Below are 25,699 nucleotides of genomic sequence, written 5' to 3'. Positions count from 1 at the left end.
AGTTTTTATTTATTCAATTATTATATTTTTACTTGTAGGTTATTTCACTATCATTTCATTTCAGGTTTATTGTTGCTTAATATAATTGTTATTTTAAACTATTCTTTTTTAATTATTCTTTTTTACTTGTTTGAGGGATTTCAAATCATTTTGTATAGTAGACAATGGAAATCCGAACTAGTGAAAGAGTTGCAATTGTTAATATGCGTACGTCATCAAAATCCCTGAAGAATGTTTTCATTAGGGTAAAAATGAAATTTTGTTCGAATTGAAAAGAGAATATTTTGAGGAGAGATAAGTGTTTTGGGTAAAAACTTTTTAGGTTTTCACCTCCCATCATCATTATGACCCAAAAAATGTTAGTTATATTTTTTCTTTCGTTCTTTGTAACTTTTTCACATTTTTTATACAACAATGGAGAAATATGAATCGTAGAAGCTTTCTTCCATAATATCCAGTACTTGACTTTCCCTGAAAAGCAAGCACTCCCTTCTAGAAAATTTGAAAAAGTGAATCTGGTTCTCAGGTGTATTTAGTAGTGAGCTTTAAATTACTTTCACTATTATAGTTGTTCATTTGTTTCTCATTTCTGTTATTTTTTAACAACCTCTGGGTTACATGAAGTAATAAGTGTGGAGTGAAATGTTTATTTCACCGACATAGTTTTTAACGTATTCCAAAAACACTTTATTGTGAGATTTTCACTAAATTGTTTTACAAAAACGCAACACGTGTTTCGCCATACAATGGCTTCATCTGGCGTGTCTTTCAACGAGTTGAAAGACACGCCAGATGAAGCCATTGTATGGCGAAACACGTGTTGCGTTTTTGTAAAACAATTTAGTGAAAATCTCACAATAAAGTGTTTTTGGAATACGTTAGTTATGGATTTTCATCAAGTATCGGCCGATTCCATCATATATCTGACATAGTTTTTTTCTGTACAGAGATTATTGAGTGAAACAGATATTTGAAAAACTAAAAAGTGATCAACTCATACGTGGAAATAACAAAATCACCCCACTCCACCAAACTCATTGCATATTACCGAAGTGTTCGTTGTCACTTATCAATTTTGTTGCTATAAAAATAATTTTAGACATCGTGACCGAGCTTGATTATTTTAAACATTCATTCAAGTTAATCCTGTTTTCATGTCAATGAATATTAATCTATTATTTGACTCAACACATTCAAGGCAAGTGTTCAACAGAAATTCTTAGTTTGTTCAGAAACTTCGTTTCCAAATAATTGTTTCATCAATGCTATTGATACAAACATTTTCAACGTAAATAGCTACGATATTCACGGGGTGCTCCAAATAGCATTAGATAATAGTGTTAATTGTTACTGAATGAGTGTTTTCTTCTGAGTGCAGTTCTAGTTTGGAAAATGGATAACGGGTACAAACTGACACAAGATAATCCAATTAAAACTGCTGGCATATTCTCGAAATTATTTTTCGGGTGAGTATTTTTCTACAATGAAATAATTTTTGTGAACGAAACAACAGGAAATACTAAATTTATGAAATAAAACTGTATGGTAAATGATACTTCGTTAACAAATGTCGCATTTTGTAAACATTTCAAATACCTGCACAAGTTGAAAAAATGATAAAGAATATTGTTATGACCTGGGGTAAACAAATTATGTAACCCACTTTGATGAAGTAAAATATCAGTCTGTGTTTCTTAACCAATGCGATAGTGGATCCTATTCATTATATTGAATTTTTATATTGGCGACAAAAAACAAATAATGGAAATCACTTTATGAAATCAACAAAATAATAAAATTGGGACTTTTATAATAAAACTTTCTCAGTAAACTATATTTATAAGTTTTGATATAATTTTTTACAATTTTCAACCAGTTCCATTCAATGATTCATGAAATGTGAGCCAAATGAGGATGAATGAGAAATCAGAAACCAAACTATTGAACTAAAGAATACCGTTGAAGGGTACCGAATTGTAATGACGGCATATTATTACACTCATGACAATAGTTATTTACGTAACAAGTTCGGAAAAAAACGTGTTGCGTACACTATTCATGAAGTCGTTATTTTATAAATGAACTGAGTGCTTCATTTTGTAATGTTATCCAGATTGATGCTGAAGAGGCAATAAGGCAAGTGTCTTATTCCAAAACATCGATGTCCGCCATTGAATATTAGTCCAGTCATTATAGTAAGTTCACCTCGGAATTCGAGATACCCAGCTGTAAGTCTGTAAATACTTGTATATTGACACCCTAAAAGTTGTCTCAAAACCTACATATGGTAGGGTGTAAGCAACTATTAAATTTCATGGTCAAAGATCACAAAAATCGGTTTTTTGCGCTTTTTTTGGAAATATCTCATTTCCTATGGATTTTATGCTATTTGTATTTATTATCAATATTGTAGAATACAAAATTCTCTACAAATTTTGTTTGAAAAAATTTTTTATACGGTGAACCGTTTTCGAGATAGAGGGCGGAGAGCACGCGGTCACAGCATCACTTCAGGTCAACCGGTGCCTCCGGTCGAAAACGTGCCATATATAGTTGATGAACTATCGATAAATCATTGATTATAAATATTTGTCAATTTTTATCAACTATTATATTATATTTTATCATTTTTTTTCCTAACTTATCCACTTTTTATTCAGTATTAATTTATTTAACAACACTTACCTGCCCATGTAATTGCAGAATTGTTAATGAAAATATAGGAATTATACTTGAATTTTAACCTAATTAATATTTATAACTTCTTACATGATGAAAAAAAACAAATAAATTATGATTTAATCTTTTTATTAAAAAATATCATTGAATACATTTATTTTTATTGAAAGTAAAGAAATGGAATAAAGGGTACAAAAACTACAATTTATAATTTTAATCATCTTCTTCCTCTTCATCGTCGTCTTCTGGCTACTGGTAAATTTCAAACTGGTCTTCATTATCGTCTTCAACGACATTTGTCTCAAGTTCTTCCATGATTTCGGGGTCAAAGGTTCCATCTTCGTTAATGTTGCTCTGATATGGTAGAGCATTGAGACAAGCTTGCCCATTACATTGGCCACAAGCTGAAGAGCATTGCAAGCCCGCTTTCCTGCATCCGCATCCCACATAGCAATAGATATTCCAGGTATATTTCATGAATATACATTTAAGGATATTGTATTATGCTATGAATATGCCATGGATATATATATCTTCTGGAGAATATTCCCTGGAAGTGCTCCTGGCGAACCTTTGATATATTTTAAGAATATTCCTTGGGAATATTCTTGGAATATCTTATAATATTCTTAGAATATCTAAGGTATATTCTATTGAGAATATTCCAGGAATAGAACCCGAGGAATATTCATAAAATATTCAGGATATTCTTAGTTTATTGTAGGAATATACAATAGAGAAACACCATAGAATATTCTTTAAATATATTTTATGAATATTCTAGGAATATTTGGAATATTCCAAGAATGTGACGAGTAACCGCTATTAGGCATGTGATACAAGATTCACACAAGTAATAAAACACATAATATTCATAAACAAATATATTTTAAAAACAATATACCTACACTGAAATATTTGACGTTTCAACCAATATTAAAAATAAAAAATCTAATTCAAAATATTTATTCACTGAATAAAATATTCCTGAATGCTGTCATATTACAAATATTAGAAATGTATTCAAATTAGGATGTTCCTACTCTCAAACAAATGTATACTAAAAAATATACTAAAATAACAACTCTGTGAATTCATCAGCACTAATTAAAAAATAATAAATATATCATTTCATTGAAAAAGAAAAAGTGTATTACATCAAGAAATAGGTTAGGTTAGGTTTCTCACTTAGAAAAATAAACCCACAAATGAAGTATTTAAAATGAGTGGTATGATGGGTTCTTCAATGAATTTCACTTACTTAAAGTTATTCAAACTTTGCTCACCAGAATAGTTTTCCTTATATTTGTCCAACAATGCATCAGCCAGTGTTTCAATAGTAATACCTGGAACAAAATGTACATTAACGTTCATTATCACTATTTGAAAGTGGCACAATAAAACTGGAATAAAAATCAAATAGATATTTTTCGCATAGGTTACTCATGAACATTTACAACATTTTATGACTTGGAGAGCAACTTGCATTGTCTTGTTGAAAAGTAATCATTACGTTTTCAGTTCCTTGGCGCACCTGCCTGTACCAGGTACCACTCTGTTTCCTTTTGGGCAAATTGATACTATCTTGAAAACGAGTGATAAAAATTATGAAAACAAATGATACAAAAGAATGTGTCATTCACTTACTTTTCTCTATTGAAGATACACAACTGAAATCACTCTAGTTCAAACATGTACTTAGTCAAACCAACAAATCCCACACACCAACTCTCCTCGAACCTAAAATGAGGTATAGTAGGTTAATCACCATGACTTTACTATCGATACTATTGCATTTTACTTACTTTTCTTGAAGACTGAATAGATGCAACTTTCCTGTTTGAAGATCCAAAATCAAACTATTCGCTGTACTGCAAATTGGACAACCCCAAATTATAAATGGTACACTGAACGTGATAGAATTATACTTTGATAATAACACCAACACACCATGCATTACACACGCGAACCTGCCACGTCAACCGCCATGTTGAATCAAATGTCGAATTTAACGCAAACGCAAATGTACCATGCATTAAGGGACAGCCGCTTTCACATAGCTTATTCGACTGTCGCGCGCTACACTTCAATTGACCAATGAGAAACGTTTACTCCAATTATTCACTTCCCCATTTCTCTGTTTCCAGGATTTTTCGCTTTGTAATTAAATAATTTCAAATACAAAAAGACAAATAGGATGAGAATTAACCAATTTATTGATACAATTGGTTCATTTATTGGCCCATTCAAATTTTTTTGTCGTTTCCAACAGTTGCTGTTGGAGCAATTCATCCAGAATCTTTGCGTTGAGTTCAAAAACTGGTTAACACTGTCAGGGTTATATACATTAGGTTATGCATTCGATTAAGATCTTCAAATATTTTTGTTCTTAATAATATTGAATTATTTGAATACGTTATATTATAAGATAATTTAAAATTCCATTGTATAGAATATTCCAAAATATACCGTGTGGATATATTCTAAGAATATACCATATGGTATATTCGATCGACAATATTCTTAGAATATTCAAGGGAGAATAATCCATTTATAGACATTCTATGCACATTCTTTCGGGAATAATCCTGCCATATTCATTCAAGCATATTCTATGAATATTCTAAAGGCATGTATATATTCCAAGAATATTCTATGAATATTTGGAATATATACGTTCGTTTTATGATATACAGGAAATATTCCATGAATATCTAGTGCTGTGTAGGATCGCGCACCACAACCACTGTTGCAGTTGCAGAAAATTGTATTTAGCAAATCTTCTGGAGCAGGTGGTAAAATTGTCATGATAGGCTCCGGAAAATCGTTTTGCATTGCCCAACCCCATACCTGGGGTTCCAAATCATGTCCTAACCAAGTTTGAACTTGATGATATACACGGTTGAAATGTTGATGAGCAGCTGCACTTGTTGGTGGAATATTTGAAAGCTGCACAGGTTTATTAAGTTTTGTAGACTTGACGTAATGCATATAACGAAGATGATCAAGACTTTTCACAGATTTCGGAGCATTATAGACTGCCAATAAGGATTGAGTTCCACTCTCTAATAATCTCTGGGCCGAACAATTTTCTTCCTCAAATGCTGCAGCTAGTTCATCCAAATTTGTCAGTTTCTCAAAAACTTTTAAAAATGATTTTTTCCCCCTTTTAAAAAGCGCAGAAGTTGTGTCACAGCCAATTAATGTGTGTAGAAATAAAATATGTTTTTAGAATGAGGATAATTATCAAAACTTTTAGTCGAGTATATCATCGTTTTTACATTACCTTTCCCAACTTTTTTAAAGAAAATTTCTTGTTCGTAAGACAGTGTACGCCTAATTAAAATGACAAGTAAATCAATATCTTGTCCTATTATAACTGCAGTTTTTTTAGACTTTGATTCTTCAATTGCAGTTTCAACAATAAGAACATCCGCATCATCTCTGGCTTGTTTAGTAGTAATATTTGCAGCTTGTAATTTTTCAATTAACATATTGATGAACTTATCTTTGTTATTTCGATTTGATAAGAATTTTTCTTGAGTAACTGGTACAACCATTGTTTCATCGAAACAAACTTCATACGTTTTTGAAAGTGCAGCAGGTCTTCTCTGCTGCTCCATAGCTTTTACGTTCTTTCTGTAGTCTGAATATCCGTCAAATACAACAATTATTTTGGAACTGTAATGCCTTTGTAAATAATTCATGTATTTATCAAAAATAATAGAAAAAGTATCTTCTCTGCTCCATACAACATGATGAAGAAGAAATCCGCCATCAATAATGAACGTCACATTATTTTCATTGAGAACAAAATCAATTGGGCTCATGTTGTCATACAATGACGATTTTGTTGTTTTTCTCATGCCATCATTATCAAATAGAGCTGTTGGATACGGACTCAATTCATATTGAAGATATTCTTCAAGATTACTTTCAAATTGTTTGCTGACAGTAATTCTTTGGAAGAGTAATAATGGATCCACTGCAACTTCACGATCATTTATTTTTACAGATTTGTTAACACTGGAAAGCGGCATTACTTTTTCGGAGCGTTTAAACTTTATTTCATTAAATGATAAGTCGGTGATTATAGATTTTAAAGAGGCACTAAATTATTTTCTATTTAAAATGTCATTAGTGTAGATGGGAATGTAATTATATTATGATTTAAGTTTTTCTCTTAATTATTTTTTAATTTTAGTAAACGGTTATCAGTATTATTGAATAGATATAGATTTAATGCATAGAGAAAATGATAAAATATAATATAATAGTTGATAAAAATTGACAGGTATTTATAATCATTGATTTATCGATAGTTCATCAACTATATATGGCGCGTTTTCGACCGGAGGCACCGGTTGAGTATAAATTGTTGAGTAATGATGAGTTTTAAAAAATATTGGAAAAAATCTACACGAGAACACTGAAAAAATAATAAAAATCTATTTTTGTAGTCACTGTGACAACAAATACAGCTATGTATTACAATACATATGTTCCCGACGTTTTTCTCTACATCATTGTATGGTCATACAATTTCAGTCAGAGCTACCTCAAAAAAGTAGGAACCACTATTTTTTGGGTCTAAAACTCGAAGCTATACGTTAACTTACATATCGGAAGAACATGTTAATATACCAAGTAACAAACAGAAGAAAAAAAAAGTCAAAAACTCCTAAACATTTACGTCATCCACGATATCTTATTAGATGTTCAAATTGCCGCCTATCGTTCCTTAAACATATATTCGCTATTTCAATAGTATTTCAATGACATTTGTCTGTCATTCATGGAGTAATAGTCATGCAAGCCCCCATTATTGTTTCTTTCAATTTGGCCATGTTGCCAAAAGTTGAGCCGAATACTTCGTACTCAATGTAAAGTCCAGAAGGGTTAGGTTATCACAGTGGATACAAAAATGGATGAAAAAAACGTGGGATCCATGTTTGAAAATATGAAGTTGAATGCATCTATTGATGAAACGTCGAAACAGTGTGTAGAAGCCAAATGGAATAAATTCATTATTTCGGTTACGGTAAATATTTCAACAAAATCCCGAAAAAATACAAATTTGAATTATAATTTGTCATACTTCAACGGAAAAAATGCTACCCCTACCTTCAACCCCCGTCGAATAACAGATACAACCCCAAATTGGGAAGTATAGTCTTGTAATATATCGTTTGAAAGGTCTTTTCATTCTTCATACAAAAAATCATGTAGTAACTGAAATTTGATAAAATACACTCGAAACTTATGGCAATATACTCAAAACTTATTTCATGTTGAGGTATTGATTATAAGAAAATAAGCAAAAATCATAGCAATGTTCTTTTTAAATGGTATCTACTAAACAACTGTGAATAATTTCCGTGGCAACGTTATTTAAAAACGCCTTGTCAATTTGTTTTGTATGTTACAACATTAGTTGTCAGTATTTTAATTCAACTTTAAACTTAGTTAACTTCAAGTCTGACAAATGGTTAGAATAACGAAAATGCATGAAATAACAGTTTCACAAATGATTGGTTACGAAGATAAAACCCGAACACAACAGGAAGTAGCTCGCCCATTTCATGGGAAATTCCCTAATTTACCGCCCATATCTCAAAGAAAAATAAGCAAAATAGTAAAACAGTTTTGCGAGCTTGGTCATGTGGGGCAGATAAAAAAGCTGCTGCCAATGCAATGAGTGATGAACTCAAATTAGATGTGATGCTTGAGTTTGAGGAAAACCCACATACATCGAGTAGACTGGCATCCATTACATTCAATGTAAATGCATTCCAATGAAATGATACCTACTCAGGAGCTTATGGAAGACGATTTTGATAGAAGAACTTACTTTTTTGAACAAATGATGGACATGTTGAATAATCATCATAATAATAATCATCCAATTAGAAGACGTTATGTTTTCAGATGAGTATACTCTGTCTCTTAACGGTTATGCTAATCGGCAAAATTGCCACTAGTGGTCAATGGAAAATCGTCATTGGATGAGAGAAGAACAAACGCAATACCCTCAAAAGGTTTATTTTGGACAGCGATTGTAGGAAACCATATCATTGGTCTTTTTTTCATTGGGGCAATTCGAATGGCGATAATTAGTTGACATTACTTCAAAATGATGCATTCCACGTTTAGCAAATTTATATTCTGATCCAGGAAACCCTAAAGTTCCAGTGAATACGATATGGTTTCAGCAGGATGGAGCACCACCACATTTCCAAGTTTATGTCCAGCAATACCTCGATACAACAGTTCTGAATCGGTGGATATGGAGGCGAGCATCGATTGAATGGCTAGCGCGATCACCTGATCTTCTATCATTAGATTAATTTTTATGGGGATATCTGAAGAGCAATGTGTACAAAACTGAATCTTCAGATTTGAATGACTTGAAAGAACGAATAACGTTTGCGATTAGGTCGGTCACGCCTGATATGTTAAATAATGTTAGAATACAGTTTTATTTGAGATTAGGATGTTGCCAAAACGTTCGTGGTGAACATTTTGGAAATATACTTCGTTAACATCCATAGTTCTCTTTCGTATTCTACATTTTATTACGTTTTTCATTACATTTCAGTTTTTGGGTGTATTCTATCGAATTTCGGAAACCACATGAATTCAATTTATTTTATCTTAATTGTTCCAAATAACTTGAAAGCGATGACATTTTTGAATGGAGAATGAAGAGACCTTTCAAAAGGTGTTTTAAGTTTTTTTTCTAAAATATGTTCAGTAACCGAAATAATGAATTTATTTAATTTGGATTTTACACACTGTATATGAAACAGTATTGACGTATTGATAGTTCCTCTGAATTTTCATATATCATTATATCGTTCGAAATGGAGGCGGTACGTAAAAACACCATTTGAAAATTCTAGTGTTTCTATATATATATATATATATATATATATATATATATATATATATATATATATATATATATATATATATATATATATGATGATGTGTTGTTTTTCCGGGTGTTCATCCGTTGTGTACTATTCGATAGTCGACGTTTCGTCATCATCTCAGATGGCATTATCAACACGAGTTACTGCTTCGCTTCGAGAGGTGTAACTGATGTTAGGTTCTTCTTGTGGTGTTTTTATATGGTTTCGCTACCTCGGTTACTTTGGCAATAAAGTTCAGCAATATTTCGTATTTTCTACTCTCTTTCCCGAAACAGTGAAAAATGTATTTTGAAGGCATCATGAATATTTGAAATGACGGAAACTATAGAAAATAGTAAAAACTAAACGAAAAATCCGAGCAGGAGGCGGTATACTGTCTGTCTGTCTGTCTGATTTTAATCAGACAATCTGCCACCATCATATTTTGTTATAGTGGTGACAACTGGAAATAAAAAAATATGTCAGAAATGAAATAAAAAAACCGGCCGTCGGGGGCGGTACAGATCCAGCAATATTTTTATTAGAGACTCTGCCACCTTCATATTTTGGTATAGTGTTGAGAAATAGAAATAAAGATCTATGTTAGAGGTGAAATCAAAAAACCGGCCGTCGGGGGCGGTACAGATCCAGTAATATTTTTATTAGAGAATCTGCCACCTTCATGTTTTGGTATAGTGTTAAGAAATGGAAATAAAGATATATGGCCGAGGTGAAATCAAAAAACCGGCCGTCGGGGACGGTACAGGTCCAGCAATATTTTTATTAGAGACTCTGTCACCTTCATATTTTGGTATAGAGTTAAGAAATGGAAATGAAGAAATATGTCAGGTGTGAAATCAAAAAACCGGCCGTCGGGGGCGGTACAGATCCAGCAATATTTTTATTAGAGACTCTGCCACCTTCATATTTTGGTATAGTGCTAAGAAATGGAAATGAAGAAATATGTCAGGTGTGAAATCAAAAAACCGGCCGTCATGGGCGGTACAGATCCAGCAATATTTTTATTAGAGACCCTGCCACCTTCATATTTTGTTATAGTGTTAAGAAATGGAAATGAAGAAATATGTCAGGCGTGAAATCAAAAAACCGGCTGTCAGGGGCGGTACAGATCCAGCAATATTTTTATTAGAGACTGTGCCTTCTTCATATTTTGGTATAGTGTTAAGAAATGGAAATGAAGAAATATCTCAGGTGAGAAATCAAAACACCGGCTGTCGGGGGCGGTACAGATCCAGCAATATTTTTATTAGAGACCCTGCCACCTTCATATTTTGGTATAGTGTTAAGAAATGGAAATGAAGAAATATGTCAGGCGTGAAATCAAAAAACCGGCTGTCAGGGGCGGTACAGATCCAGCAATATTTTTATTAGAGACTGTGCCTTCTTCATATTTTGTTATAGTGTTAAGAAATGGAAATGAAGAAATATGTCAGGCGTGAAATCAAAAAACCGGCCGTCAGGGGCGGTACAGATCCAGCAATATTTTTATTAGAGACTGTGCCTTCTTCATATTTTGGTATAGTGTTAAGAAATGGAAATGAAGAAATATGTCAGGCGTGAAATCAAAAAACCGGCCGTCAGGGGCGGTACAGATCCAGCAATATTTTTATTAGAGACTGTGCCTTCTTCATATTTTGGTATAGTGTTAAGAAATGGAAATGAAGAAATATCTCAGGTGAGAAATCAAAACACCGGCCGTCGGGGGCGGTACAGATCCAGCAATATTTTTATTAGAGACCCTGCCACCTTCATATTTTGTTATAGTGTTAAGAAATGGAAATGAAGAAATATGTCAGGCGTGAAATCAAAAAACCGGCTGTCAGGGGCGGTACAGATCCAGCAATATTTTTATTAGAGACTGTGCCTTCTTCATATTTTGGTATAGTGTTAAGAAATGGAAATGAAGAAATATGTCAGGCGTGAAATCAAAAAACCGGCCGTCAGGGGCGGTACAGATCCAGCAATATTTTTATTAGAGACTGTGCCTTCTTCATATTTTGGTATAGTGTTAAGAAATGGAAATGAAGAAATATCTCAGGTGAGAAATCAAAACACCGGCCGTCAGGGGCGGTACAGATCCAGCAATATTTTTATTAGAGACCCTGCCACCTTCATATTTTGTTATAGTGTTAAGAAATGGAAATGAAGAAATATGTCAGGCGTGAAATCAAAAAACCGGCTGTCAGGGGCGGTACAGATCCAGCAATATTTTTATTAGAGACCCTGCCACCTTCATATTTTGTTATAGTGTTAAGAAATGGAAATGAAGAAATATGTCAGGTGTGAAATCAAAAAACCGGCCGTCATGGGCGGTACAGATCCAGCAATATTTTTATTAGAGACCCTGCCACCTTCATATTTTGGTATAGTGTTAAGAAATGGAAATGAAGAAATATGTCAGGTGAGAAATCAAAAAACCGGCCGTCGGGGCGGTACAGATCCAGCAATATTTTTATTAGAGACTGTGCCTTCTTCATATTTTGGTATAGTGTTAAGAAATGGAAATGAAGAAATATGTCAGGCGTGAAATCAAAAAACCGGCCGTCAGGGGCGGTACAGATCCAGCAATATTTTTATTAGAGACTGTGCCTTCTTCATATTTTGGTATAGTGTTAAGAAATGGAAATGAAGAAATATCTCAGGTGAGAAATCAAAACACCGGCCGTCAGGGGCGGTACAGATCCAGCAATATTTTTATTAGAGACCCTGCCACCTTCATATTTTGTTATAGTGTTAAGAAATGGAAATGAAGAAATATGTCAGGCGTGAAATCAAAAAACCGGCTGTCAGGGGCGGTACAGATCCAGCAATATTTTTATTAGAGACCCTGCCACCTTCATATTTTGTTATAGTGTTAAGAAATGGAAATGAAGAAATATGTCAGGTGTGAAATCAAAAAACCGGCCGTCATGGGCGGTACAGATCCAGCAATATTTTTATTAGAGACCCTGCCACCTTCATATTTTGGTATAGTGTTAAGAAATGGAAATGAAGAAATATGTCAGGTGAGAAATCAAAAAACCGGCCGTCGGGGCGGTACAGATCCAGCAGTATTTTTATTAGAGAACCTGCCACCTTCATATTTTGTAATGGTGTTAAGAAATGGAAATAAAGATATATGGCCAAGGTGAAATCAAAAAACCGGCCGTCGGGGGCGGTACAGATCCAGCAATATTTTTATTAGAGACCCTGCCACCTTCATATTTTGTTATAGTGTTAAGAAATGGAAATGAAGAAATATGTCAGGCGTGAAATCAAAAAACCGGCTGTCAGGGGCGGTACAGATCCAGCAATATTTTTATTAGAGACCCTGCCACCTTCATATTTTGTTATAGTGTTAAGAAATGGAAATGAAGAAATATGTCAGGCGTGAAATCAAAAAACCGGCTGTCAGGGGCGGTACAGATCCAGCAATATTTTTATTAGAGACCCTGCCACCTTCATATTTTGGTATAGTGTTAAGAAATGGAAATGAAGAAATATGTCAGGTGAGAAATCAAAAAACCGGCCGTCGGGGCGGTACAGATCCAGCAGTATTTTTATTAGAGAACCTGCCACCTTCATATTTTGTAATGGTGTTAAGAAATGGAAATAAAGATATATGGCCAAGGTGAAATCAAAAAACCGGCCGTCATGGGCGGTACAGATCCAGCAATATTTTTATTAGAGACCCTGCCACCTTCATATTTTGGTATAGTGTTAAGAAATGGAAATGAAGAAATATGTCAGGTGAGAAATCAAAAAACCGGCCGTCGGGGCGGTACAGATCCAGCAATATTTTTATTAGAGACTGTGCCTTCTTCATATTTTGGTATAGTGTTAAGAAATGGAAATGAAGAAATATGTCAGGCGTGAAATCAAAAAACCGGCCGTCAGGGGCGGTACAGATCCAGCAATATTTTTATTAGAGACTGTGCCTTCTTCATATTTTGGTATAGTGTTAAGAAATGGAAATGAAGAAATATCTCAGGTGAGAAATCAAAACACCGGCCGTCAGGGGCGGTACAGATCCAGCAATATTTTTATTAGAGACCCTGCCACCTTCATATTTTGTTATAGTGTTAAGAAATGGAAATGAAGAAATATGTCAGGCGTGAAATCAAAAAACCGGCTGTCAGGGGCGGTACAGATCCAGCAATATTTTTATTAGAGACCCTGCCACCTTCATATTTTGTTATAGTGTTAAGAAATGGAAATGAAGAAATATGTCAGGTGTGAAATCAAAAAACCGGCCGTCATGGGCGGTACAGATCCAGCAATATTTTTATTAGAGACCCTGCCACCTTCATATTTTGGTATAGTGTTAAGAAATGGAAATGAAGAAATATGTCAGGTGAGAAATCAAAAAACCGGCCGTCGGGGCGGTACAGATCCAGCAGTATTTTTATTAGAGAACCTGCCACCTTCATATTTTGTAATGGTGTTAAGAAATGGAAATAAAGATATATGGCCAAGGTGAAATCAAAAAACCGGCCGTCGGGGGCGGTACAGATCCAGCAATATTTTTATTAGAGACCCTGCCACCTTCATATTTTGTTATAGTGTTAAGAAATGGAAATGAAGAAATATGTCAGGCGTGAAATCAAAAAACCGGCTGTCAGGGGCGGTACAGATCCAGCAATATTTTTATTAGAGACTGTGCCTTCTTCATATTTTGGTATAGTGTTAAGAAATGGAAATGAAGAAATATGTCAGGCGTGAAATCAAAAAACCGGCCGTCAGGGGCGGTACAGATCCAGCAATATTTTTATTAGAGACCCTGCCACCTTCATATTTTGTTATAGTGTTAAGAAATGGAAATGAAGAAATATGTCAGGCGTGAAATCAAAAAACCGGCTGTCAGGGGCGGTACAGATCCAGCAATATTTTTATTAGAGACTGTGCCTTCTTCATATTTTGGTATAGTGTTAAGAAATGGAAATGAAGAAATATCTCAGGTGAGAAATCAAAACACCGGCTGTCGGGGGCGGTACAGATCCAGCAATATTTTTATTAGAGACCCTGCCACCTTCATATTTTGGTATAGTGTTAAGAAATGGAAATGAAGAAATATGTCAGGCGTGAAATCAAAAAACCGGCCGTCAGGGGCGGTACAGATCCAGCAATATTTTTATTAGAGACTGTGCCTTCTTCATATTTTGGTATAGTGTTAAGAAATGGAAATGAAGAAATATCTCAGGTGAGAAATCAAAACACCGGCCGTCGGGGGCGGTACAGATCCAGCAATATTTTTATTAGAGACCCTGCCACCTTCATATTTTGTTATAGTGTTAAGAAATGGAAATGAAGAAATATGTCAGGCGTGAAATCAAAAAACCGGCCGTCAGGGGCGGTACAGATCCAGCAATATTTTTATTAGAGACTGTGCCTTCTTCATATTTTGGTATAGTGTTAAGAAATGGAAATGAAGAAATATCTCAGGTGAGAAATCAAAACACCGGCCGTCGGGGGCGGTACAGATCCAGCAATATTTTTATTAGAGACTCTGCCACCTTCATGTTTTGGTATAGTGTTAAGAAATGGAAATGAAGAAATATGTCAGGCGTGAAATCAAAAAACCGGCCGTCAGGGGCGGTACAGATCCAGCAATATTTTTATTAGAGACCCTGCCACCTTCATATTTTGTTATAGTGTTAAGAAATGGAAATGAAGAAATATGTCAGGCGTGAAATCAAAAAACCGGCTGTCAGGGGCGGTACAGATCCAGCAATATTTTTATTAGAGACTGTGCCTTCTTCATATTTTGGTATAGTGTTAAGAAATGGAAATGAAGAAATATCTCAGGTGAGAAATCAAAACACCGGCTGTCGGGGGCGGTACAGATCCAGCAATATTTTTATTAGAGACCCTGCCACCTTCATATTTTGGTATAGTGTTAAGAAATGGAAATGAAGAAATATGTCAGGCGTGAAATCAAAAAACCGGCCGTCAGGGGCGGTACAGATCCAGCAATATTTTTATTAGAGACTGTGCCTTCTTCATATTTTGGTATAGTGTTAAGAAATGGAAATGAAGAAATATCTCAGGTGAGAAATCAAAACACCGGCCGTCGGGGGCGGTACAGATCCAGCAATATTTTTATTAGAGACCCTGCCACCTTCATATTTTGTTATAGTGTTAAGAAATGGAAATGAAGAAATATGTCAGGCGTGAAATCAAAAAACCGGCTGTCAGGGGCGGTACAGATCCAGCAATATTTTTATTAGAGACTGTGCCTTCTTCATATTTTGGTATAGTGTTAAGAAATGGAAATGAAGAAATATCTCAGGTGAGAAATCAAAACACCGGCCGTCGGGGGCGGTACAGATCCAGCAATATTTTTATTAGAGACCCTGCCACCTTCATATTTTGTTATAGTGTTAAGAAATGGAAATGAAGAAATATGTCAGGCGTGAAATCAAAAAACCGGCCGTCAGGGGCGGTACAGATCCAGCAATATTTTTATTAGAGACTGTGCCTTCTTCATATTTTGGTATAGTGTTAAGAAATGGAAATGAAGAAATATCTCAGGTGAGAAATCAAAACACCGGCCGTCGGGGGCGGTACAGATCCAGCAATATTTTTATTAGAGACCCTGCCACCTTCATATTTTGTTATAGTGTTAAGAAATGGAAATGAAGAAATATGTCAGGTGTGAAATCAAAAAACCGGCCGTCATGGGCGGTACAGATCCAGCAATATTTTTATTAGAGACCCTGCCACCTTCATATTTTGGTATAGTGTTAAGAAATGGAAATGAAGAAATATGTCAGGTGAGAAATCAAAAAACCGGCCGTCGGGGCGGTACAGATCCAGCAGTATTTTTATTAGAGAACCTGCCACCTTCATATTTTGTAATGGTGTTAAGAAATGGAAATAAAGATATATGGCCAAGGTGAAATCAAAAAACCGGCCGTCGGGGGCGGTACAGATCCAGCAATATTTTTATTAGAGACCCTGCCACCTTCATATTTTGTTATAGTGTTAAGAAATGGAAATGAAGAAATATGTCAGGCGTGAAATCAAAAAACCGGCTGTCAGGGGCGGTACAGATCCAGCAATATTTTTATTAGAGACTGTGCCTTCTTCATATTTTGGTATAGTGTTAAGAAATGGAAATGAAGAAATATGTCAGGCGTGAAATCAAAAAACCGGCCGTCAGGGGCGGTACAGATCCAGCAATATTTTTATTAGAGACCCTGCCACCTTCATATTTTGTTATAGTGTTAAGAAATGGAAATGAAGAAATATGTCAGGCGTGAAATCAAAAAACCGGCTGTCAGGGGCGGTACAGATCCAGCAATATTTTTATTAGAGACTGTGCCTTCTTCATATTTTGGTATAGTGTTAAGAAATGGAAATGAAGAAATATCTCAGGTGAGAAATCAAAACACCGGCTGTCGGGGGCGGTACAGATCCAGCAATATTTTTATTAGAGACCCTGCCACCTTCATATTTTGGTATAGTGTTAAGAAATGGAAATGAAGAAATATGTCAGGCGTGAAATCAAAAAACCGGCCGTCAGGGGCGGTACAGATCCAGCAATATTTTTATTAGAGACTGTGCCTTCTTCATATTTTGGTATAGTGTTAAGAAATGGAAATGAAGAAATATCTCAGGTGAGAAATCAAAACACCGGCCGTCGGGGGCGGTACAGATCCAGCAATATTTTTATTAGAGACCCTGCCACCTTCATATTTTGTTATAGTGTTAAGAAATGGAAATGAAGAAATATGTCAGGCGTGAAATCAAAAAACCGGCCGTCAGGGGCGGTACAGATCCAGCAATATTTTTATTAGAGACTGTGCCTTCTTCATATTTTGGTATAGTGTTAAGAAATGGAAATGAAGAAATATCTCAGGTGAGAAATCAAAACACCGGCCGTCGGGGGCGGTACAGATCCAGCAATATTTTTATTAGAGACTCTGCCACCTTCATGTTTTGGTATAGTGTTAAGAAATGGAAATGAAGAAATATGTCAGGCGTGAAATCAAAAAACCGGCCGTCAGGGGCGGTACAGATCCAGCAATATTTTTATTAGAGACCCTGCCACCTTCATATTTTGTTATAGTGTTAAGAAATGGAAATGAAGAAATATGTCAGGCGTGAAATCAAAAAACCGGCTGTCAGGGGCGGTACAGATCCAGCAATATTTTTATTAGAGACTGTGCCTTCTTCATATTTTGGTATAGTGTTAAGAAATGGAAATGAAGAAATATCTCAGGTGAGAAATCAAAACACCGGCTGTCGGGGGCGGTACAGATCCAGCAATATTTTTATTAGAGACCCTGCCACCTTCATATTTTGGTATAGTGTTAAGAAATGGAAATGAAGAAATATGTCAGGCGTGAAATCAAAAAACCGGCCGTCAGGGGCGGTACAGATCCAGCAATATTTTTATTAGAGACTGTGCCTTCTTCATATTTTGGTATAGTGTTAAGAAATGGAAATGAAGAAATATCTCAGGTGAGAAATCAAAACACCGGCCGTCGGGGGCGGTACAGATCCAGCAATATTTTTATTAGAGACCCTGCCACCTTCATATTTTGTTATAGTGTTAAGAAATGGAAATGAAGAAATATGTCAGGCGTGAAATCAAAAAACCGGCCGTCAGGGGCGGTACAGATCCAGCAATATTTTTATTAGAGACTGTGCCTTCTTCATATTTTGGTATAGTGTTAAGAAATGGAAATGAAGAAATATCTCAGGTGAGAAATCAAAACACCGGCCGTCAGGGGCGGTACAGATCCAGCAATATTTTTATTAGAGACTGTGCCTTCTTCATATTTTGGTATAGTGTTAAGAAATGGAAATGAAGAAATATGTCAGGCGTGAAATCAAAAAACCGGCCGTCAGGGGCGGTACAGATCCAGCAATATTTTTATTAGAGACTGTGCCTTCTTCATATTTTGGTATAGTGTTAAGAAATGGAAATGAAGAAATATCTCAGGTGAGAAATCAAAACACCGGCCGTCAGGGGCGGTACAGATCCAGCAATATTTTTATTAGAGACTGTGCCTTCTTCATATTTTGGTATAGTGTTAAGAAATGGAAATGAAGAAATATGTCAGGCGTGAAATCAAAAAACCGGCTGTCAGGGGCGGTACAGATCCAGCAATATTTTTATTAGAGACTGTGCCTTCTTCATATTTTGGTATAGTGTTAAGAAATGGAAATGAAGAAATATCTCAGGTGAGAAATCAAAACACCGGCTGTCGGGGGCGGTACAGATCCAGCAATATTTTTATTAGAGACCCTGCCACCTTCATATTTTGGTATAGTGTTAAGAAATGGAAATGAAGAAATATGTCAGGCGTGAAATCAAAAAACCGGCCGTCAGGGGCGGTACAGATCCAGCAATATTTTTATTAGAGACTGTGCCTTCTTCATATTTTGGTATAGTGTTAAGAAATGGAAATGAAGAAATATCTCAGGTGAGAAATCAAAACACCGGCCGTCGGGGGCGGTACAGATCCAGCAATATTTTTATTAGAGACCCTGCCACCTTCATATTTTGTTATAGTGTTAAGAAATGGAAATGAAGAAATATGTCAGGCGTGAAATCAAAAAACCGGCCGTCAGGGGCGGTACAGATCCAGCAATATTTTTATTAGAGACTGTGCCTTCTTCATATTTTGGTATAGTGTTAAGAAATGGAAATGAAGAAATATCTCAGGTGAGAAATCAAAACACCGGCCGTCAGGGGCGGTACAGATCCAGCAATATTTTTATTAGAGACTGTGCCTTCTTCATATTTTGGTATAGTGTTAAGAAATGGAAATGAAGAAATATGTCAGGCGTGAAATCAAAAAACCGGCCGTCAGGGGCGGTACAGATCCAGCAATATTTTTATTAGAGACTGTGCCTTCTTCATATTTTGGTATAGTGTTAAGAAATGGAAATGAAGAAATATCTCAGGTGAGAAATCAAAACACCGGCCGTCAGGGGCGGTACAGATCCAGCAATATTTTTATTAGAGACTGTGCCTTCTTCATATTTTGGTATAGTGTTAAGAAATGGAAATGAAGAAATATGTCAGGCGTGAAATCAAAAAACCGGCTGTCAGGGGCGGTACAGATCCAGCAATATTTTTATTAGAGACTGTGCCTTCTTCATATTTTGGTATAGTGTTAAGAAATGGAAATGAAGAAATATCTCAGGTGAGAAATCAAAACACCGGCTGTCGGGGCGGTACAGATCCAGCAATATTTTTATTAGAGACCCTGCCACCTTCATATTTTGGTATAGTGTTAAGAAATGGAAATGAAGAAATATGTCAGGCGTGAAATCAAAAAACCGGCCGTCAGGGGCGGTACAGATCCAGCAATATTTTTATTAGAGACTGTGCCTTCTTCATATTTTGGTATAGTGTTAAGAAATGGAAATGAAGAAATATCTCAGGTGAGAAATCAAAACACCGGCCGTCGGGGGCGGTACAGATCCAGCAATATTTTTATTAGAGACCCTGCCACCTTCATATTTTGTTATAGTGTTAAGAAATGGAAATGAAGAAATATGTCAGGCGTGAAATCAAAAAACCGGCCGTCAGGGGCGGTACAGATCCAGCAATATTTTTATTAGAGACTGTGCCTTCTTCATATTTTGGTATAGTGTTAAGAAATGGAAATGAAGAAATATCTCAGGTGAGAAATCAAAACACCGGCCGTCAGGGGCGGTACAGATCCAGCAATATTTTTATTAGAGACTGTGCCTTCTTCATATTTTGGTATAGTGTTAAGAAATGGAAATGAAGAAATATGTCAGGCGTGAAATCAAAAAACCGGCCGTCAGGGGCGGTACAGATCCAGCAATATTTTTATTAGAGACTGTGCCTTCTTCATATTTTGGTATAGTGTTAAGAAATGGAAATGAAGAAATATCTCAGGTGAGAAATCAAAACACCGGCCGTCAGGGGCGGTACAGATCCAGCAATATTTTTATTAGAGACTGTGCCTTCTTCATATTTTGGTATAGTGTTAAGAAATGGAAATGAAGAAATATGTCAGGCGTGAAATCAAAAAACCGGCTGTCAGGGGCGGTACAGATCCAGCAATATTTTTATTAGAGACCCTGCCACCTTCATATTTTGTTATAGTGTTAAGAAATGGAAATGAAGAAATATGTCAGGCGTGAAATCAAAAAACCGGCTGTCAGGGGCGGTACAGATCCAGCAATATTTTTATTAGAGACTGTGCCTTCTTCATATTTTGGTATAGTGTTAAGAAATGGAAATGAAGAAATATCTCAGGTGAGAAATCAAAACACCGGCCGTCGGGGGCGGTACAGATCCAGCAATATTTTTATTAGAGACTCTGCCACCTTCATGTTTTGGTATAGTGTTAAGAAATGGAAATAAAGATATATGGCCGAGGTGAAATCAAAAAACCGGCCGTCGGGGACGGTACAGGTCCAGCAATATTTTTATTAGAGACTCTGTCACCTTCATATTTTGGTATAGAGTTAAGAAATGGAAATGAAGAAATATGTCAGGTGTGAAATAAAAAAACCGACCGTCGGGGGTGGTACAGATCCAGCAATATTTTTATTAGAGACTCTGCCACCTTCATATTCTGGTATAGTGTTAAGAAATGGAAATGAAGAAATTTGTCAGGTGTGAAATCAAAAAACCGGCCGTCAGGGGCGGTACAGATCCAGCAATATTTTTATTAGAGACCCTGCCACCTTTATATTTTGGTATAGTGCTAAGAAATGGAAATGAAGAAATATGTCAGGTGTGAAATCAAAAAACCGGCCGTCAGGGGCGGTACAGATCCAGCAATATTTTTATTAGAGACTCTGCCACCTTCATATTTTGGTATAGTGCTAAGAAATGGAAATGAAGAAATATGTCAGGTGTGAAATCAAAAAACCGGCCGTCGGGGGCGGTACAGATCCAGCAAATTTTTTTATTAGAGAACCTGCCACCTTTATATTTTGGTATAGTGCTAAGAAATGGAAATGAAGAAATATGTCAGGTGTGAAATCAAAAAACCGGCCGTCAGGGGCGGTACAGATCCAGCAATATTTTTATTAGAGACTCTGCCACCTTCATATTTTGGTATAGTGCTAAGAAATGGAAATGAAGAAATATGTCAGGTGTGAAATCAAAAAACCGGCCGTCAGGGGCGGTACAGATCCAGCAATATTTTTATTAGAGACTCTGCCACCTTCATATTTTGGTATAGTGCTAAGAAATGGAAATGAAGAAATATGTCAGGTGTGAAATCAAAAAACCGGCCGTCGGGGGCGGTACAGATCCAGCAATATTTTTATTAGAGAACCTGCCACCTTCATATTTTGGTATAGAGTTAAGAAATGGAAATGAAGAAATATGTCAGGTGTGAAATCAAAAAACCGGCCGTCAGGGGCGGTACAGATCCAGCAATATTTTTATTAGAGACTCTGCCACCTTCATATTTTGGTATAGTGCTAAGAAATGGAAATGAAGAAATATGTCAGGTGTGAAATCAAAAAACCGGCCGTCATGGGCGGTACAGATCCAGCAATATTTTTATTAGAGAACCTGCCACCTTCATATTTTGTAATGGTGTTAAGAAATGGAAATAAAGATATATGGCCAAGGTGAAATCAAAAAACCGGCCGTCGGGGGCGGTACAGATCCAGCAATATTTTTATTAGAGACCCTGCCACCTTCATATTTTGGTATAGTGTTAAGAAATGGAAATGAAGAAATATGTCAGGCGTGAAATCAAAAAACCGGCCGTCAGAGGCGGTACAGATCCAGCAATATTTTTATTAGAGACTGTGCCTTCTTCATATTTTGGTATAGTGTTAAGAAATGGAAATGAAGAAATATCTCAGGTGAGAAATCAAAAAACCGGCCGTCGGGGCGGTACAGATCCAGCAATATTTTTATTAGAGACTCTGCCACCTTCATATTTTGGTATAGAGTTAAGAAATGGAAATGAAGAAATATGTCAGGTGTGAAATCAAAAAACCGGCCGTCGGGGCGGTACAGATCCAGCAATATTTTTATTAGAGAACCTGCCACCTTCATATTTTGTAATGGTGTTAAGAAATGGAAATAAAGATATATGGCCAAGGTGAAATCAAAAAACCGGCCGTCGGGGGCGGTACAGATCCAGCAATATTTTTATTAGAGACCCTGCCACCTTCATATTTTGGTATAGTGTTAAGAAATGGAAATGAAGAAATATGTCAGGCGTGAAATCAAAAAACCGGCTGTCAGGGGCGGTACAGATCCAGCAATATTTTTATTAGAGACTGTGCCTTCTTCATATTTTGGTATAGTGTTAAGAAATGGAAATGAAGAAATATCTCAGGTGAGAAATCAAAACACCGGCTGTCGGGGGCGGTACAGATCCAGCAATATTTTTATTAGAGACCCTGTCACCTTCATATTTTGGTATAGTGTTAAGAAATGGAAATGAAGAAATATGTCAGGCGTGAAATCAAAAAACCGGCCGTCATGGGCGGTACAGATCCAGCAATATTTTTATTAGAGACTCTGCCACCTTCATATTTTGGTATAGTGCTAAGAAATGGAAATGAAGAAATATGTCAGGTGTGAAATCAAAAAACCGGCCGTCATGGGCGGTACAGATCCAGCAATATTTTTATTAGAGAACCTGCCACCTTCATATTTTGTAATGGTGTTAAGAAATGGAAATAAAGATATATGGCCAAGGTGAAATCAAAAAACCGGCCGTCGGGGGCGGTACAGATCCAGCAATATTTTTATTAGAGACCCTGCCACCTTCATATTTTGGTATAGTGTTAAGAAATGGAAATGAAGAAATATGTCAGGCGTGAAATCAAAAAACCGGCCGTCAGGGGCGGTACAGATCCAGCAATATTTTTATTAGAGACTGTGCCTTCTTCATATTTTGGTATAGTGTTAAGAAATGGAAATGAAGAAATATCTCAGGTGAGAAATCAAAACACCGGCCGTCAGGGGCGGTACAGATCCAGCAATATTTTTATTAGAGACCCTGCCACCTTCATATTTTGTTATAGTGTTAAGAAATGGAAATGAAGAAATATGTCAGGCGTGAAATCAAAAAACCGGCTGTCAGGGGCGGTACAGATCCAGCAATATTTTTATTAGAGACCCTGCCACCTTCATATTTTGTTATAGTGTTAAGAAATGGAAATGAAGAAATATGTCAGGTGTGAAATCAAAAAACCGGCCGTCATGGGCGGTACAGATCCAGCAATATTTTTATTAGAGACCCTGCCACCTTCATATTTTGGTATAGTGTTAAGAAATGGAAATGAAGAAATATGTCAGGTGAGAAATCAAAAAACCGGCCGTCGGGGCGGTACAGATCCAGCAATATTTTTATTAGAGACTGTGCCTTCTTCATATTTTGGTATAGTGTTAAGAAATGGAAATGAAGAAATATGTCAGGCGTGAAATCAAAAAACCGGCCGTCAGGGGCGGTACAGATCCAGCAATATTTTTATTAGAGACTGTGCCTTCTTCATATTTTGGTATAGTGTTAAGAAATGGAAATGAAGAAATATCTCAGGTGAGAAATCAAAACACCGGCCGTCAGGGGCGGTACAGATCCAGCAATATTTTTATTAGAGACCCTGCCACCTTCATATTTTGTTATAGTGTTAAGAAATGGAAATGAAGAAATATGTCAGGCGTGAAATCAAAAAACCGGCTGTCAGGGGCGGTACAGATCCAGCAATATTTTTATTAGAGACCCTGCCACCTTCATATTTTGTTATAGTGTTAAGAAATGGAAATGAAGAAATATGTCAGGTGTGAAATCAAAAAACCGGCCGTCATGGGCGGTACAGATCCAGCAATATTTTTATTAGAGACCCTGCCACCTTCATATTTTGGTATAGTGTTAAGAAATGGAAATGAAGAAATATGTCAGGTGAGAAATCAAAAAACCGGCCGTCGGGGCGGTACAGATCCAGCAGTATTTTTATTAGAGAACCTGCCACCTTCATATTTTGTAATGGTGTTAAGAAATGGAAATAAAGATATATGGCCAAGGTGAAATCAAAAAACCGGCCGTCGGGGGCGGTACAGATCCAGCAATATTTTTATTAGAGACCCTGCCACCTTCATATTTTGTTATAGTGTTAAGAAATGGAAATGAAGAAATATGTCAGGCGTGAAATCAAAAAACCGGCTGTCAGGGGCGGTACAGATCCAGCAATATTTTTATTAGAGACCCTGCCACCTTCATATTTTGTTATAGTGTTAAGAAATGGAAATGAAGAAATATGTCAGGCGTGAAATCAAAAAACCGGCTGTCAGGGGCGGTACAGATCCAGCAATATTTTTATTAGAGACCCTGCCACCTTCATATTTTGGTATAGTGTTAAGAAATGGAAATGAAGAAATATGTCAGGTGAGAAATCAAAAAACCGGCCGTCGGGGCGGTACAGATCCAGCAATATTTTTATTAGAGACTGTGCCTTCTTCATATTTTGGTATAGTGTTAAGAAATGGAAATGAAGAAATATGTCAGGCGTGAAATCAAAAAACCGGCCGTCAGGGGCGGTACAGATCCAGCAATATTTTTATTAGAGACTGTGCCTTCTTCATATTTTGGTATAGTGTTAAGAAATGGAAATGAAGAAATATCTCAGGTGAGAAATCAAAACACCGGCCGTCAGGGGCGGTACAGATCCAGCAATATTTTTATTAGAGACCCTGCCACCTTCATATTTTGTTATAGTGTTAAGAAATGGAAATGAAGAAATATGTCAGGCGTGAAATCAAAAAACCGGCTGTCAGGGGCGGTACAGATCCAGCAATATTTTTATTAGAGACCCTGCCACCTTCATATTTTGTTATAGTGTTAAGAAATGGAAATGAAGAAATATGTCAGGTGTGAAATCAAAAAACCGGCCGTCATGGGCGGTACAGATCCAGCAATATTTTTATTAGAGACCCTGCCACCTTCATATTTTGGTATAGTGTTAAGAAATGGAAATGAAGAAATATGTCAGGTGAGAAATCAAAAAACCGGCCGTCGGGGCGGTACAGATCCAGCAGTATTTTTATTAGAGAACCTGCCACCTTCATATTTTGTAATGGTGTTAAGAAATGGAAATAAAGATATATGGCCAAGGTGAAATCAAAAAACCGGCCG

At 36.3% G+C, this 25,699-nt stretch overlaps 1 protein-coding gene across 1 annotated transcript in view; it reads left to right on the top strand.

Annotated features, from left to right (window-relative positions):
• The first annotated feature begins 1,125 nt into the window (after positions 1 to 1,125).
• LOC111515228 (ATP-binding cassette sub-family C member 4) overlaps positions 1,126 to 25,699 on the top strand; it is a 259,515-nt gene continuing 234,941 nt past the window's right edge. The window contains exon 1 of the mRNA XM_074178643.1: positions 1,126 to 1,466. Within this exon, the coding sequence (XP_074034744.1) occupies positions 1,393 to 1,466 (74 nt within the window). The 5' untranslated portion in view covers positions 1,126 to 1,392. The remainder of the gene's footprint in view (positions 1,467 to 25,699) is intronic.

The sequence above is a fragment of the Leptinotarsa decemlineata genome, unplaced genomic scaffold (assembly GCF_025532065.1).
Source record: "Leptinotarsa decemlineata unplaced genomic scaffold, Ldec_3_MD MMD2_tig00004204_RagTag_RagTag, whole genome shotgun sequence".
Lineage (NCBI taxonomy): Eukaryota > Metazoa > Arthropoda > Insecta > Coleoptera > Chrysomelidae > Leptinotarsa > Leptinotarsa decemlineata.
This window is presented reverse-complemented; position numbering and strand designations above follow the sequence as displayed.